The following is a 17872-nucleotide window of genomic DNA, read 5'->3' as shown; positions in this document are numbered from 1 at the left end:
TGGCTTAGATGAGGCATAATTAAAACCTTTCATAATGATCATTATTTTTAGGCACCGCACCAGCCTGCTCAACCCTTTAAATTCACAATTTCCGAATCCTGCGATCGGATTAAGGAGGAGTTTCAGTTTTTACAGGCTCAGTACCACAGGTAATGATGTTTACTTTCCCTGATCCTCGTGTTTGCTTAGCTCTTGTCACTTTTTTTTGTTTTGTTTGCAAAGGTGTGAACGTGTGTGGATTGCTTTTGGTGTCTTGGGGGTTGTTTTTTGTTGTTTTTGTTTTTTTGCCTCCTCCCAAGCGGAAAGACAGGTTCCCAGCCCTGCTAGACCTGTGTCAGGAAGCAAACATTTCACCCTCTCCAATAGTCTGGAGCTGTGACTGTTTGGATGAGGGGGATTTCAAAATATTGTGACTGTGATTTCAAATGTCTCATTGAAACATGTTGTTAAAATACTTTGTCAGAGACTCTTAAGAACTGATGAAGAATTAATCTAAAATGTGGGAGTCTCCCTCCAAGTGAATGAAACTTGTCCTGTTGGACGCCCAGACATAAATAAAAGATCTGCAGTTGGGAGGATGAAGCGACTAAGAAAATGCTTTGAAGCTGGAGACTTAGAAGAATCAAATGTCAAATATTGGAAATATTGTGTTTTTCGTTTTCGTTTTTTTTCCCCCTTTCTCTATTTTTGGGGTGGATCAAGCCAAGGGAAGCGATTTGGTTGCTTCTGGTATTCTTCTCTTGACCTAGCTCCTTCATGCCTTCCCCTGAAATGTTGAGTGCTGATAACCTGGAAGCATAGCTGGTGAGCTAGTCAATTAGCTTTAGGGTAGAAGAGCATTTTATCCTTCAAGTGAGGAACGACTTATCACAAGATTGTTTTGTGCACTTTTGAAAACAAAACAGCCAAAGACGGTTTTGATGTCAATGGGACGATATGCAAAATTTTCTTTACAATTTCATGAACAGAAAAACAAACGGTGCTTTTCCCTTGAAAAGACATCATTCCCTACAAAAATGATGGTGGTCAAAGTAACTAAATTATGTGTTTGTCTGTAGGTGATTTTTTTTTTACATTTTTAATATTATAGATACTGACCTTCATAAGAAGCATTTTTCTATGAACCAATCTACTTTTTTCAGAGTAAGATACATTTTTGATGTATACTGTACCATATACATTTGGCTCATGAGAGGAGGATTTTGCACAATACTTGTTGAAAGGGGAAACTAACAAGACTCCACCCACAAACAATAGCTTGGACTTACATTTTTATTTATATTTTGCAGAAGATGACTCGAAAGGGAAGTAAATGTGTGTTCAAAAGGATGTAAAACTAGCATTATGTAGTACTGTACTCATGTATTTTATTTATTGTCTTGAACAGTTTAAAGCTAGAATGTGAGAAGCTGGCCAGTGAGAAGACAGAGATGCAGCGACATTATGTTATGGTAAGCAAGCTGCATAACAAATTCAAAATGTGTCTTAGTTTTGTGGACCAAAACAAAAGTACATTCAGATAGATTATGATGATAGCACTGCTACAGATGAATTTACATCAGTGTTTCCATTATAAGCCCTTACTTTCAGGGGGTTTTATAACCTGCTTTTAGAATTTGTTTCTCCTTCAGATTTGCCTTTCAGTGTTTAAGTATATGGGAATACTAACAGGAAGCCTGTTAGTCTGTTAAAGACATACCCGAATTAATAGGCATAGCTTTTGCTGCTTTTTTTTGTTTTGTTACTTCCCACTCCTGTCATTTGTCCATAATGTGATTTTAGGTCAATCCTTTTTATTTATTTACTTTATTTATCTTTTTATGAAGGGACAGAACCAAGAATTTTAGAAGCCTTAGATCTTTGAAAAAATATTGCTTGTGAGCTGTTGGTTCATACTGTCAGTGATCTGAGCTGTAAAAAAAGGATTTCCCCCATAGTTGTGGTTTGTATGGTAAATAACTTGCATATAAAGAAGGCTTTAAATACATAATTGCAGGATGGATCATGACTACAGCAAAGGAGCTGTTTCTGACTGCTCTCTTGTAAGTCTGAGGGAATAGTTGTTTTCCATGTGTACATGACCTATAACACAAATATTTACAACAAAGGTAAATAACCTTAAACCCTACATTTACCAAAAGCATAAGTATTTAGTTAAGTCTCACATTTTGTCCTTCCCATGCCTGATGTGCCTAGGTACTGGAGCACATACGTTACTGACATTACATGCTGAACTGAGCTCCCAGCGATACTGAGACACAACAGGAGATATTAAAAATGGAATGTCTGCTTTAACTCTGAATTTCCTTTTTATTTTATTTTTTTTGCAACCCTTTTATTACATTTTAGCGTTTTGTGTTTTTAATTTAAAATATTGAATAAACTGTCTGCATGATGTTGCTGATTTATGTACATGTCTGGTTCCTAGCACTTCGGGCATTTTTTTTTTTTTTTTTTGGCATCTTTAATGTGTACTAGGGTGCAAAATTTAGAGCATTTCCCATATATTTTCACCATTTCTCATCTTTGACTCCAATTGTCAGGTGTTTTTAGTGTTGTGTTGTTTGTGTCTGTTACTTATAAATTTAACATGGAGCAATGCAGAGCTAAAAGCAGAGGGAAAAATAAGATGTTGGGAAATTCCCATTCTAATTTTGGGAGGTTACAAATATTGGTAATTTTTTTTTTTGTATATAATATGCTGTTATAGCTGCCATTCAAACTGAATATTAGAAGCACTTGTATGATTACAGGGTCTAACAGAATCAATCTTTCCTTTTTTCTTAGTATTACGAGATGTCCTATGGGTTGAATATAGAGATGCATAAACAGGTATGCAAACATTTCACTGTGTGAGAAAGTTACATATCAGTCTAATTTTAAAGTAGGAATCTATGTTCTGTGACTTTGTTCAATTACACATTTAAGTGGCTGAATATTTTTTGTGCACTGTGGCGCTCTGGTACCTCACTGATGGGTTCAGTATAAGAATTTAAAGAGGTTATTGTGTCTGTACCTAATCGTGCATTATTTCCACATGAATAAGAAGCCTGATTCTGTTACACTTACTCACATAGTCTCATTGTAGTAAATGGGACTACTTTTGTGAGCTGGGATTATGTGCATGAGTAAGGATTTGTAAGTAAGGTTTGTAGGATCAGAGCTATCTAAATTCTGAGCTTTGATTTTAGGCAGTTTATACTTTTTGGAGCCAAATTTACCTTCTGAACATTAGGCATCAAGGCAAAAGGCAGTATAGTCTGTGTATGGAAAAGGGACTGTTATCTTTAAACAGTGAAACTGGAACGGGAGGAAATTAAAAAGGGTCGACAAAAGAAATGGATGCAAAACCACGTACTGGTCCCTTGAGACTACTTACTTGGACCTTTATACAGAAATTGTGTCCATTAGTTCTCAAAACTCTACAGGGTAAACGAGCTTGCTATGAGGATGTTATAAGAGGTCAATTCTGTGCCTTGAAATCTAGCAACTAGGCCAGGATTAGGATCATGGTGTAAATCAGATTTTTAAAATTCATTTAAGTTTGGGCTTCAACCATGTATGGAAGAGAATGAAACAAAGATATGACTTCCATTTTGTAGAGTGAAAACTGCTTACTTGGTGTTTACTCACAAGTTTTCTAAAATGAATTGCTGCTATTAATTTGCAAGTGTTGCTGGATAATGTAAACAGAATTGAATGGATGGGAGAAGAAACAGAAATTTGTACAAACCAGTTTAAAAATGTTCAAAGTGTGAGATTTTAAACTTTATTTTGAGTTGTGGAAATTAGATTTTTTTTTATCTTGTTGAAAGCTGTCAAATACTGGTGAAGTAGTCAAATACTGTTTATTTTTGTTTTACATTAGCATCCCGAGGCACCAGTTATGATTAGGGCCACACCATAGTAACACCACAGTAGGCACTGTACATCACAAACACAAAGAAAGAGAGTCCTTGACTCAAGGGGTTCTTAGTCCAAGACTTCAGTCCTTCAAAGACACGTGGGTGTACACATGTGAGTAGTCCTGTTAAATTTGGTGGTACTAGTCAGTGAGTGACGTTAAGCACATGTGTAATTCTGCAGGATCAGGACCTACTTTAATTTAAGATTCAACAAGTGGGTGCAACAAACACTTGAAAGGAATAGGGGGGTATATGGACCACCAGAGTAACAGTGATAAGTTTATATGGGCCTTATCCAAAGTTCATTTGAATCAGTGGAAAGACTCCCATTGACTTCCTCAGGTTTTGGATCTGCTCCTCAATGCACAGCTAGGTGGTTTTGAGTAAAATTTTTAAAAAGTAAATTGTTAGATATAAAAACAATAAACACAATAGGTGACCTACAGAGATTTTTGGATTCCTATCTAGCACTTGGCCATAGGCATTCCAAGATAACCATTGCAGCCAAACGTTAAGAAATCAGTGAAGTATCTAGAAATACAAAGGATTTAAATGTGTGTGCACTTAAACCTATATACACTTAGCAAAAACAGCCAAGATCTAAAGTCAGTAATTACATTGCTTAGAATTAAAAACAAAAATTTGATTTTTTTTAAGTATTCCATTTCAGAAACGAGATACTGTTATAGTGCTGGGAACTTTCACAGTATTCTGAAGAAATTATACATTTAACATGGGGCTTAATAAGAGCTGAATTTAATTAAAATACAGTTTTTCTATTGTTTTTATTCAGATTAGTAATGGAGGCCCAGATTCATAAAGGTATTTAGGCTCCTCCAAAGGAAGCTAGGAGCATAAATACGTCTATGGATCTGGGCTGTAAACGCTGCACCCAAAACACTTTAATACTTTATCAAATGCTGGTGACTCAAATGAATTACAGCTAAGAAACTTACTCGCTATCGCGCTGAAATCTTATCTCTGTGTCTTACATGGCTCCTGTTCTGTCGTTGTGCTGGCTTTTTTGTTGTGTGTCCTCCAACATGAAATCTTATAACTAATGTCACAGCGTTTCTCTCCTTTTCTCTTGCTGGTGTAGCAACCACAAAATATTTCCTGTCTGTTCCTATAACTGTAATAGTAAGACCCAGTGTCTCATAGTAATCCCTGATAGTCTTTCCTATAGCGTGTGTGTGTGTGTGTGAGAGTGAGAGAGAGAGAAGTACTTTCAGGCTTCCACCTTAAATTTTCCTTTCATTTCCTCCTCCCCCAATCTTCAAATTCTACATAGTTGAAATAGAGCAATTTCCCTCTATTCGCCCCCCCCCCTTTTTTTTTTTTTGCTTCCTAAATTCAATCATATCAAAAATCCTGAGGGCAGTTTATCACATTATGAAATACAGACAGCTTTGCAAACCACCTACTTATTATATTCCCCCCCAGCACAGAGGCATATCTGTCTTTATTTGTTTTCCTAGGCAGACAGCCTTGATTCCTCTTAGCTTCTTTTCCAGATGTACTCACTGGATGCCCTTGTAATGGAAAGCAGGCAATAATGCAGTGAAGTTGCCCTGTGGCGTAATTGGGCCTAGTTCTCAAGATCAGGTTAGGCTTATTCACTTATTAGATTTGCGTCTCAGAGGGTTCAAGAGTAGGACTCCCTGGAGTCCTTGGAAGTACCCTAGTAATTGGTGGCCCTGATATTTGAAACCTTTGTGTATTTTTCTGTTAAAGCTTCTGTTCTTCTTGGCTGCTCCCAGCCACAGTGTATTTATTTTTAGAGAAATTTTTCATTGGAACAGAAAATGATGGCTGTGATGGAGTCATGACTCTGACTTAGCAAATTGATAGGAGGATAAACACACACAGCAGTGACAGTGTGGGTGCATGTGTGATGGGGAGGGGGGAGTGATAGATTCTCCTCCCGCCCCTCCTGTGATGCTCATCATCAGTCATCCTGTGTTGATTTTGATAGAAGACTATTAAAGTGAAACCTATGGGGAATTTGTCATTCTGAAAGGAAAGCTAATGTAATTAGTACCAATTAAAGTACATTTAGTAAATTGGATTTAATCTTAATTAAGCCTGCATAATGTTGCCAATTTTTAACAATTATGTTTGAGAACATAATTAATTTAAATTTTGGTAACTGAGTAAATAGCATTAGACTGGTAGAATTTCCAATATATATAATTTTAAGAGAAGTGTGGGGTAGGTTATGACATGTGGCATTCAAGCTTAAAATAGTAGCCTAATTTCTGGAAATCTCGGCTAGGATCAATAGAGCTGAGCAGACAAATTTAGAAGAAATAGCAGAAAAGTTAAACGCGGTTTTGGATTGTAATGTGAAACAATGCTTCCCTACACCCTTAAGGCCTAGTAATAAAGGGGGAAAATGGAGTATAACTTGAAAATGGCTGTTTCTTGCTAAACTGTCTTATCATGGATTCTTTAAAAAAGTTAAGGAGGTGGTTGTGGGTATCCATTGATGTGCTGTTCCTGACTCTTAATTTTGTGCTGGTTTTTGCTGGTCATCTAATATTTAGAATTAGGGGTTTTTAATCACGTGGTCGAGTTCATTTAAATTTCTGTGATCAGACATGAATTCTGACAGCTGTAATCCAATATTAGTGATTATCATTTAAAATAAGTATCGGTATTTAGCTATAGACAGCAAATGTTTGAGTGGGATTGGTGGGGAAAATTAACTAGGGTAAAAATATCTCATCTCATTTTGAGTATGTTTTTAGAGATAGTAAATGTAAAAGGCGGTGCCTTCTTTCAGTTACATTTCTGCTGTTTAAAAGGAATTCTCAGGGAAAAAATTGTGATATCACTTTTTTTTAAAAGAAAGTTCAGCTCTCAAGAAGCTGGATATTAAAATATAAATGAAATATTATTTTTTTAAAATCACCGTAAGTCATCTCCCCTGTCCCCCCCGTACCCCCTGAGCCCCAATTTCACTCCAATCCATGTAAATTTTATTATAAGACTTGGGCAACAACTGTTTGAGTGCTGCTAAAATATTAATTGAATAGAAATGAAAGGGCTCTACTAGCTGATGGGATATCATAATCATAGCTGCAGTAGTCGATGGTAAATGATGATAAATGACATTAGGAACCTTTTAGCAAACTGTAATAACTACGAGAAGGGAAGCAGTATGGATTTGCATTATATCTGATACCCTCTAGTACCAAGTGGATTGCCAATACTGCTTGTTTAGCATTTTCTAAGGGCAATAGGATATTGATTTCTGACTTACAAGGAACAGCTCTATTTTCACCATTGAAAAGTATTGCAGGTTGTTAAGAAGAAATTGACTTGAAGAGGCCTGACTGCTGCCCATCATGGAGCAAATAAAGCAAAACTGCCGAAGCATGGTGGAGCAGCGAGATGGGGCCCTCAGCAATTTGTTGCTATTAATTTACCATGCTTGACAGCAAATCAATCGGCATCTACTTCATCTGCTGGAGAAAATGCTGTCCAGGGCAGATAAAAGGCCCTGTGTGGTACAGGGAATAGACTGGATTGGCCAAACGGAGGCTGCAGTTAATGTGTAAATAAGTGAAATCAAGGCCACTGTTGCAGAGAAAGCTGTTTTTAATTAGGTTGGGGCTTTATAGTGAGCTATTTAAGAAAGTTTTATAGAGCTTGGAGAGTAAGAGGAGATTTATTGCCAACTGAGCTAATATATGGCTTGTATGACATCCCAGCCTTGAGTGTGCTTGCTTCTTGCACCTTAGTAAATTATTTTGGTAAAAGGGTAAAGATGGGAATCAATTTCTTTAATTTAGGGCTAAGTTGTGGCTATTTTTCATCTTTATGGCCATAAAATGCATATATCACTGAAAATTGTTTCGTGTATATATGCTACATATATAACAGGAAAGCGTTTGGTTTTTAAGGCAGGGGATTGGACTCTTTATAATATAAAATCTTAGGAAGAAGTTAGCCTGTGGTTGAATGTATACTGTCTTTCATTCGAAGAATAGCTGGAGAACCAACTAAAATTACACTGGCTAAATTTGCTCTCCATTGTAAACAGTAGGAAAGATTTAATAGAGATACAAGCAGTGGGTAGTCAGAATTGAGCTGGAAAACTTCAAAATAAGAGAGATTTAGAAGTGAAATGTTGAAGATTGCAGCATTGCACAATGCTGTTAAGGGAGAATAGCCTACTTGTGGCTTTTCCATTAAAGTTTCAAAATATAAAAAGTGGATTGACCAATCAGTTTGACAACCAAACTTTACCTGTCCTAGTTTTAAGTTTATTCAGCCTACTCAGTGAAGCCAGTGCAGTTAAATGGCTCACCCATCTATTTGGATAAGAAGTTTAGAAATATGTAATACCTTGGAATTAAAACAAAAAACATCCCTCACCCTGACTGCCAAGTCATGGGGTGGGTGGGCCCCATGTCCTTTGACCAAATAGATGTTACACTACCCTCCTCTGGTGGGAACCTAGCAAAAAGTTTGCCCCTTGCCACGCCAGAAGAATGTGTGTTTTAAGGCAAGCGCTTGTGTTTCATCATGGTCTTTTCATTGACGAGGAAAGAAAAAAACAGCAAATTTTTAAGTATCTTGGCTGTTCAGACAGATGCTTAAGACACAGGAAACAGCATAAAACATGCTGAGCAAACTTTTAAATTAAGACATACGTTTTGTTTTTACTGTCAGCAAGGCATTACTCTGTAGCGCTTAAACATAAAAGCATTCTTTTCTCTTGGAAAGATGCTGATTTGCTTTAATGCTGTCTCATTTTTTGTGGGGGGGGGGGGGGGAGGGGGGGGAAGGAAATTGGTAGTGAGTCCTATCATTAGGTCGTCCAGCACTTTTATATTAGAAAGATTCTTACAATCTTTCTTTGAGAAGCTCTAACACCTCCATTGTTTGCAGCTGGCACTAGGAACCTGTCAGGGAGAAGAGGCCCTGTTTTACCCAAGGGCTTTCTTTGCTATATGCAATTCCATTCAGCTTTATTTGAGTTATAAACTGTTAAAGATTGCCCTTTCACTTGTATTGCTTGTATTCTCTGGGAAAATGTTGGCATCCAAACTAAGAACTGAACATGAACATTCTAAACAGCCAGATCCATTTTACTGCTGCCACTGCAGGTTGAAAATCACTGCTCTACAGGGAACACCTGGGAGCTTCCAGAGCAGGTGTAATAGTGAAGATGAGTGTGAGCTGGGTTGGGCCAGGCTGTTCACTTCCCATGGGGGCACCGCTCTGGGCAAGAACGTCCCTCTTCAGATCCTCATTCAGTGCACAGAGTAGATATACAAGGGGGCATAATTAAGGTTGCACAAGCAACTTTAAATCTGACATTTTAAAACTTGTTGTATACTTGAGCTAAACTTTCCTGGTATGTGATGCTTTGTGTTGTGTTTGTGTAGTTCTAAATAAAATTGGAGATTTTATATATATTGTAAGCCCCTCAGGGCAGGGATTTTTGTTTTCCTTTGTTTTGTATAAAGAGGAGCACGCGTTTATTGCTCAGTATATTCATGTGCCAGTTGACTAGGTTAAGTAAAACAAACAAACAAGTGACTTTTCTTCACTCAAATACCAAAGCATATACAATGCTCTGTTTCTGGATACAGAGGACACAGACTTGATTTAGTTTTATTTTATGTTTTAGGCATGTCACTTGCTGGCGGGATATACTTAAATATTGTGTAAAATAATTGAGAATCACATAGATCGCCATTCTGAGCCAGTTTGTGAATGATCTGATTGTGATCATTACAGAAATCATTTCTTTACTATCCACAATTTGAGCACATCTATTGTCATTGGGTCCCAGAAAGTCCTCTCATCCATGAGGTGATGGATGTGAAGGGATTAGGAGAAAGATAACTGATACTTGTGTTAACTAGCATAATTACCTTTTTTTGTGTGACTGAAAAACTTAGTTGAGGCTCTATTTAATTTTAGAGATCGAATCATAGGAATGTAGGGTTGGAAGGGACCTAAAGAAGTCATCAAGTCTAGCCCCTGTTCTTAAATCCTCCAATAATGGGGATTCTACAGCCTCTTTTGGAAGCCTAATTCAGAGCTTAACTACCTTTATAGTTAGAAAAAATTTCCTAATATCTAACCTAAATTCCCCTTGCTGCAGATTAAGCCCATTATTTCATGTCCTACCACCAGTGGACATGGACAACAGTTAATTCCCTGTCTGTTTTTTAACAGCCCTTAATGTATTTGAAGACTATTATCATTTCGCACCCCCATCAGTCGTCTTTCTAAGGACTAAACACGACCAGTCTTTTAAACCTTTCCTCAGAGGTCAGGTTTTCTAAACCTTTTATCATTTTTGTTGCTCTCCTTTGGACTCTATCCAATTCTGGGTGCCACCATCCTGGTTTACAAAGGATGTGGACAAATTGGAGAGAGTACTCCGGCTGAGGTGTTACAGTGCAAGAGAAGCAGTACAATTACTTACTATGTCTTGTATATGACATTTCTATTAATACAGCCCAGAATATTAGCCTTTTTTTTTTTTTGCAACTGCATCATGTTGTTGACTCATTCCCTGTGTAACCCATTATAACCCCAAGTTCGTTTTCAGCAGTATTAGCACCAAGCTAGTTATTCTCTATTTTGTAGTTGTTCGTTTGATTTTTCCTTTGTAAGTGTAGTACTTTGCACTTGTCTTTATTGAATTTCATATTATGGATTTCAGACCATTTCTCCAATTTGTTAGGGTCATGTTTAATTCTAATCCTGCTTCCAAAATGTTTGCAACCCCTCCCATCTTGGTGTTATCTGCAGATTTTATAAGCATACTGTTCACTCCATTATCCAAGTCGTTAATGAAATATTGAATAGTACAGTACCCTGGACTGACCACTGTGGGACCCCTCCTCCCCTTTTGGCAGTGAACCATTGACTGTTTTTTGAGTATGGTCTTCCTTCCTTATAGTAATTTAATCTAGACCACGTTTCCCTAGTTTGCATATGAGAATATCATGTGGGACTGTGTCAAAAGCCTTACTAAAGCAAGATACATCGCGTTTTCTGCTTTCCCATATCCACTCAGCCAATAACCCCATTAGATTGGTTTGGCATGATTTTTTGTTGACAAATCAATGCTGGCTATTCCTTATAACCCTATTGATTGGAAAAATAATGGAACACATTATTAAACAGTTATCGAAATTAGGCTGACTGATCTATAATGAACTAAAAAGTAAACATCACAACTTAAATTTTGAAAGAATAAAGCATTTTGAAGGATAATTTTTTGTTTTTGCACTGATTCAAAGCCACTTTCATGGTAACCCTATTTTCTTGAACTTGAAATACAAATTATTTAAAATTAGTTGAGGCATACACACTGTGTGTTCTTCAATATTGTGTGAAGGATTCCAGTAAAATAGGAGCAGCTGTCTATAACTTTTATTAATAGTTTTATTTAAAACGTGTATGTAGTTGATTGACTATGTCACAAATGGTAAGCAGAGCTTTACATAGCTTTTGTTTGTTCTGGGTGTGAGATTTAGACTTCGTGGAGTCTTCTTTCCAGGCTGAGGAAAGATGTGTAATTTTTTATCTTGGAAGACTAATGGGGTGTTATTGCTGAGAGGTTTAAATACACAAATATGTCAGGCAAGTCAAAATTACAGTCCCCACAGTAAATTTGAATTGCTCCTTTTTGAGGCTATGCATTTGTATGGTATACACTATTGACCAATGTTAAAGAATCATGAGTCAGGTCCCAAAAAATCAAGATACTGTCTTTTAAAAATCTAGTGATTTTAAAGCCAATCAAGTTTGACTTCGTTTTATTTGCCTCCTGGTTTTTGAGTCTTCAGGTTGCACTCAGCTCACATTTCAAGCTTTTCTCCAAGAATCTCATGTAGTCCGCTTGTGTTTAGCAGGCAGAGGTTTTAATTAAAACATCAAATTTTGTAAGATTCACAATAAAATCATGAGAGTTGGCAACACTGGGTATGTGCTGTTAAAATGTAAGTAAATTGCTGTCTTGTCATTATTTCTTGCACTTTGAAAACATGTGAGGCTTTAGTCATTTAAGAAAAAAAAACTTAAAAAATATTTTTTCTATCATTTCTTGTTCACTCCTGTATTGTAAGTGGTTTTATATCTTGTGCTGCCATGACATTCTCTGCAGTTCTGCTTTCAGTGGTAGAAAGAAGCATGCATAGCATGCATGGTAAGGTACTCGATCTTAGCTTCTTCCTGTTGCCTTGCCTAAATGGGCTCTCGGCAGGATTTCATCCAGCCAAAGATTTTTGACATTTGCTGGACTGTATTCAACTTCTTCAAAGGAGAAAAACCTGTTACTCTTGTGTTTTGGGATGTGGAACATTGGCAATGAAAATTTGTGTTTCTGTTTTCTTGTATTTGCTTAAAACCTCCACAGAGTATCTCACACTTGAGTAGAAGTCTGAGTATCTCATTCAGCCTATGCACAGTGTACCATTTGCATACTAATGTCCTGCCACCAGATTCAGTTTTTGGCTTGCACGGTGTAGTGTTTATTCTCTGAAAGCATTTTTTTAAAATTCCTTTCATCCCTCTTAAAACAAACACAAACCTCTAACTTACTTACCATGTACCTCTGTGACCGGATTCCCCTAGTGTCTATATTGCCTCTTGCCCACTGTCTGTTTATGGAAGAATTTGAAAATGCCAAAAAAACCCAGACCGGCACCTCCACCAACAGCATAAAACCTGGGAGCAATAAGTAGTCAATAGCACTCTAGTACTCCCTGGAATCACCAGAATAGCATATAAGGAATATGGTAATGCTGCTGTTAATCCATCACCTGTTTTTTCAGCTGCATCCATAGCTAGTGATGCAGATTTACTGTCTTGGAAAGGCACTTTTGAAAGCAGAGGGACCCCTTTCCCCTTCTCAGATTTGAACCCAGAATCAACAAATCAAAATACAAGAGGGCCAACATATGCTCTCTGCAAAGACTTAATAAAACATTTTGGCACTTGTAGTCAGTGACAGCCAAAGCTATTTAGAATTTAATACTGGAGAGGGCTGGAAAGGCGGAGTGGTGGGGGGAGGGAAGCAGCTCTAGTCTATATCTGCTGTGTAATTGAGACAGAAGGCTTCCTGAAAAGTAATTTGTGGTGTGGCTGGGTGTGTGACAGCAGAGAAGGGGAAATAGGGACTGAATTCCAGGGCCACAAAGCCTCCATAGCAGTGTGCTCTTTTGCATAGATAAATTGTAAGATAAGGGAGATCGTGGTGTATTAATTTCTCTACTCAGCAGGTCTGAGCCATTCTGAATGCTCTTTTTCCCCACAGCTACTTACTGGTTGTAAACATGATTGTTGTATTAATATAATTGTGTTTAAAATTAATCATAACTATTGTTGGAATGTCTGCATAGCTTGGAAATGAGGGGGAGAAGAATTTTGATCTTTCATGTCCCAGGGCCTCTTTGATTCACTGCAATAAAGATTTTACTTTTTAAAATATTGCTCAAGTTCTGAAAAACAGGTAGCTTGGGAGTGGAATTTAGACTTATAATTCCTGGTGATTAGCCCGTCTATCTCATTCATCTTAGTTTAGTGCTTGAGGAATTGCTCCTGCATCCTGTTTAACAATTGCTTTCCATTTTACCTTCCTCTGAGAAAGGGGAGGAACCAAAGCAATTCTCAAATCTCAGCCAGTGAGCAAAGATTAATCAAGGTACTCATGTTAATCACCCATCCCCTATTCATGTCCTTTCCTACATACTGGCATGGATTTTTTTTCAGTAGTCCTTCATGTTTAGCTTCGCTTTTAAAGCAAGGATAGTCATAGTTTCCTTTCCACTCATGCAAGCAGGGGGGCCAAAATCATTGCAGCACGGCTATGGGGTGGGGAATACCTGGTTTGTTCTATGCTTATTTCCCAGAGATCTCAATGGAAACCACTCCATCAGAGCTTCAGTTTCAGACCTCTGCCAAGATTTGGAGCCGGAGCCTGGACAGAGTGGAAACACTGAATTCCTCCTCCATGGCATGCTTCCTTGGTGAACCTGGAGATTCTGGGTGGATTTCTGATGGTGAAATCTCAGGAAAGCCACTCTAGTACTGCTGCCCTGCAGCCAACGGATCTGTGGCAACGTGGGTTCTGAAGGATCTTTGTGATGGCACTGTCCTTTAGGCCAGATGTCCAAAGATGTGGGTCCCCCCCTCGTTTATGAGAGACTATGGGTTATACATTTTGGAACTGTTAACCTTAATTCTATTGGTATTTAACCTCCTTCCACCCCCCTCCCCCAACCTCTTTTGAATCAAGTTAAAAAAATCTTGTAATTGAAAGCACAGTTCTGGGACTGGGGAAATCTGGAATCCTTACCTGTGTCTTGTTGTGAACTCTCGGTGTGTGACCTTGGCAAATCACTTAACTTCTTTGTGCATCTGTTTCAGAAAGGGGGAGTAATAATATTTATATGACAGGAGGCATGTGAGGCTTAGCTGGTTAACATTTAAAACTGCTTTGAAGTCCTCCAATGGAAGGTGCTCTAGAAGTGAAAAATATGAATTGAATATATATTTTTATAGGGGGAAGGGAGGACATATTTTAAAATGGCTTAAATTAGTGTTCACTTTAAAACACAGTCCTTGAGCACGTATACTGCTATCAAGTTGTATTTAGTGTCATGGCCAACAATGTCACCCTATACTTTATATTAGTGATGTGTAACACTAAAAACACTTACTCTTCTGTCTTCTACCAAGTGGATTTTGTGGGGAGAGGAGAGTGTGGGGAAATGGGAGACGCTAATTTGAAGATTCATTCCCTGTCCAAATGTAAAAACAGACTAAGGTGTAAGTTGATCAAAAAGTCCATGCTAGATTCTTGGTCTGAGGAGAAGACACATAACAAGGAACAACTGGAGGGAATTACTGATAAGTTTTCACCTCAGGTCTCTCATGTTCCTGCAGTACCATTCCCTCTGACAATTCTCCAGCTTTGAAAGAGGGCACTGTATCACTGTGTGATACAACTGAATGTAAAGGGAACTAGGACGAGAGTCCACCACGACAGCACTACTGCCTGGTTTATTTAATTTCAAAAAGTATGTGACATGGTACAAAATACACCTACTTTTAAGATATCAGTCCACAACGTTTACCAAAAGGCTGGATAGGCTTTATGTGCACCATACACTGCATATGTTTCAATCAGTGCATTAGGAGATTGTCTGTCTGGTTTAGTCTGCTTCCTCTCTTCGTCAGTTCCACCCAGTGGTTAATGGTTATACAAGGGAAGTAATGCTGCTGATGAATCTATAAACCAGACAGCATGTGGAAATGGGAATTCTTCACACATTTCTAGAGTAAATTTTAACAGTTCTTTGTCTGACTAACCTATATCACCCTCATCGCTGTGGCATAGGATTGTGGTTTCAACTGCAAGAGTGGCAGCATAAGAGACCTCTTGTTACCTGCAGTTGTCCTGTCTGCCACATCCTTAAAATCTCTGAGACCATTCTGCTTGTCATTTTTGTCTAAAACCCTATTGTAACCGAAAATTGCAGTTGCATTTTTGCTTAAGTTTTCTCACACTGAATGTAGATACAGAGGATGCTAGCACTGCAAGCTTCTATCTCAGTGTGGCCAACCTGAGTCTGAGAAGGAGCCTGAATTTACCAATGTACATTGCCAAAGAGCCACAGTAATACGTCAGCTCTTCCCTTGCTCCCAGCGCCTCCTGCCCACCGGCAGCCCTGCCAATTGGCGCTTTCCCCTCCCTCCCCCCACCTCCCGATCAGCTGTTTTGTGGCGTGCAGCAGGCTTTGGGGGGGGGGGGGGGGAGCGAGGGCATGGCAGGCTCAGGGAAGGGGTGGAGTGGGGGCAGGGCCCATGGCAGAGTCAGGGGTTGAGCAGTGAGCACCCTCCAGCACATTGGAAAGTTGGCGCATATACAAGGAGCCGCATGTGGCTCCGGAGCCACATGTTGCCTACCCCTGTTCTAGCTCATTCTCTGGAATGTGAATGGAGTCCAAATGAGAATATCTAGGAGGTGGGATTTTCTGAGGTTGTGTGTCTCTGTTGTACTGGAAGAGAAGGAGCTACGTTTGAATATATCAATATGTTTTTTCAAACAGGCATTAGCAACCTCACTGTGCCCTCTCCCCTACTCTTCGCCAACTCTAGGACATGTCTGCACTTACAGCACTGCAGCTGTAGAGCTTAGTGAAGACGCTACCTACGCCATCGGGAGAGCTTTAGTAGCTGTGTCGATGGGAGAAGCCCTCCCATCCACATAGCGCTGCCTACAAAAGGGGTGGAGGTAGGTCAATATAACTATGTCAGGGTGTGGAAAATCCATATCCTTGAGTGATGTAGTTATACCATCATAAGTCGGTAGAGTAGAGCAAGCCTTAGTTAGTTACTTTAAAGGTCTTTCATTTGCAAAATACAAATGTTTGAATTCTCCCTGTCTTTAAGAAGGACTTTTCAAAAGCAAATCTACAATGGAATGGATTTGTGTGCCCTGCCTACAAACAAAATAGTATACTCCTAGTATAGGTGCAATCGACCCAGCTCTGTTTTATGTCTGCAATTCAGTTGCTATTTTTTTGTGGGGGGTTTTCTCTCTACATTGATTCTGATAGATCATTGTGGACTAGTGAGAAGACTCCTGGGATACTCCTAGCCTACATACTTGTAAAGGAAAATAACCCCTAAAGCAGGGATGGGCAAACTTTTTGGCCCGAGGTCCGCATCAGGGTTGCGAAACTGTATGGAGGGCCGGGTAGGGAAGTCTGTGCCTCCCCTAACAGCCTGGCCCCAGCTCCCTATCTGCCCCCTCCCATTCCCCCCCCCCCCCCCGACTGCCCACCTCAGAACTCCCGACCCATCCAACCACACCTGCTCCTTGTCCCCTGACTGCCCTCCCCAGAACCTCCGCCCCATCCAATTGTCCCCTGACTGCCCCCCGCCCGCTTTACCATGCTTCTCAAAGTGGCAGGAGCTCGCAGCCCGGCAGGAGTGGCAGGCCAGAGTGCTGGTGGCATGGCAGCGTCACTGCGGGGGAGGGGCCGGGGGCTAGCCTCCCCGGCCGGGAGCTCAAGGGCTGGGCAGAATGGTCCCACGGGCTGGATGTGGCCCACCTCTGCCCTAAAGTGTACATTATATTGGGCATCATAAGGTTGATCTAAATCTGTGGTGGAAGGCTGGTGACTTAAAGCTATAGATGCAAGAAATGACTCTTGAAATTAGTGTGGGGTACGTGAGAAAGCTTCTGTGGTTTTCTTAGGAAAACGGAGTACTGTAACTTGCTTATCATTGCAAGTTCTAGTTTTGTGGCACAAATGAGTAACTTTCATTATGAAATAGTGCTTATGTCTTTCCTCTAAAGATCTTGATGCATCGTGCGTCTGTAATGTTAATGTTTGCCAACTGCTGGATCATTGTGGACCGGGAACTTGGGAGAACCAGATTCAATTCCTTGCACCACCACAGACTTCTTATGTGACCTTGGGCAAATCACTTGGTTTCTCTGTATCAGGTTTGAAAGGTATGTAGGTGCCTACACTTGCAGATAGGTACCTGGTGGGATTTTCAGAAGCACCAAAGCGGATCAGGCACCTAACTCCCATTGATTTCAACAAGAGTTAGGCACTTACTTGCTTAGGCATACAAATTTTCAAAAGCACCTACCTGCATTTTTAGGCACCTAAACACCTTTTCAAATCGGGGCTTCTGTGCCTCATTTCCCCATCTGTAAAATGGGGATAATAGCATTTCCGTACCTCAGTGGGGTTTTCAGGACTGATACATGAAGGAGATAGATATTACTGTAGTGGGAGCCATATAAGTGCCGTATGTAGAATCAAGCCTCTCAACACCACTGAGTAGTGATATATTTATATGTAGATTGTAAGTTAATTAAGGTAGGGGCTTGTTGGTGAATGTCTACACAGTGCATTGCACAATGGGGCCTTGATTTGTGACTGGTAGATGGTAGTGCAGTACAAATA

At 39.4% G+C, this 17872-nt stretch overlaps 1 protein-coding gene across 11 annotated transcripts in view; it reads left to right on the top strand.

Annotated features, from left to right (window-relative positions):
* The window catches only part of TLE4 (TLE family member 4, transcriptional corepressor), a 120197-nt gene that overhangs the window by 1884 nt on the left and 100441 nt on the right, over positions 1 to 17872 (top strand). For all 11 annotated transcript variants that reach the window (XM_027827883.3, XM_037901799.2, XM_037901803.2 and 8 more), the window contains exons 2-4: positions 52 to 149; positions 1388 to 1451; positions 2788 to 2832. In XM_027827883.3, coding sequence (XP_027683684.1) covers positions 52 to 149; positions 1388 to 1451; positions 2788 to 2832 — 207 coding nt within the window. The remainder of the gene's footprint in view (positions 1 to 51; positions 150 to 1387; positions 1452 to 2787; positions 2833 to 17872) is intronic.

Source organism: Chelonia mydas, chromosome 5 (assembly GCF_015237465.2).
Source record: "Chelonia mydas isolate rCheMyd1 chromosome 5, rCheMyd1.pri.v2, whole genome shotgun sequence".
NCBI classification, from domain to species: domain Eukaryota; kingdom Metazoa; phylum Chordata; order Testudines; family Cheloniidae; genus Chelonia; species Chelonia mydas.
This window is presented reverse-complemented; position numbering and strand designations above follow the sequence as displayed.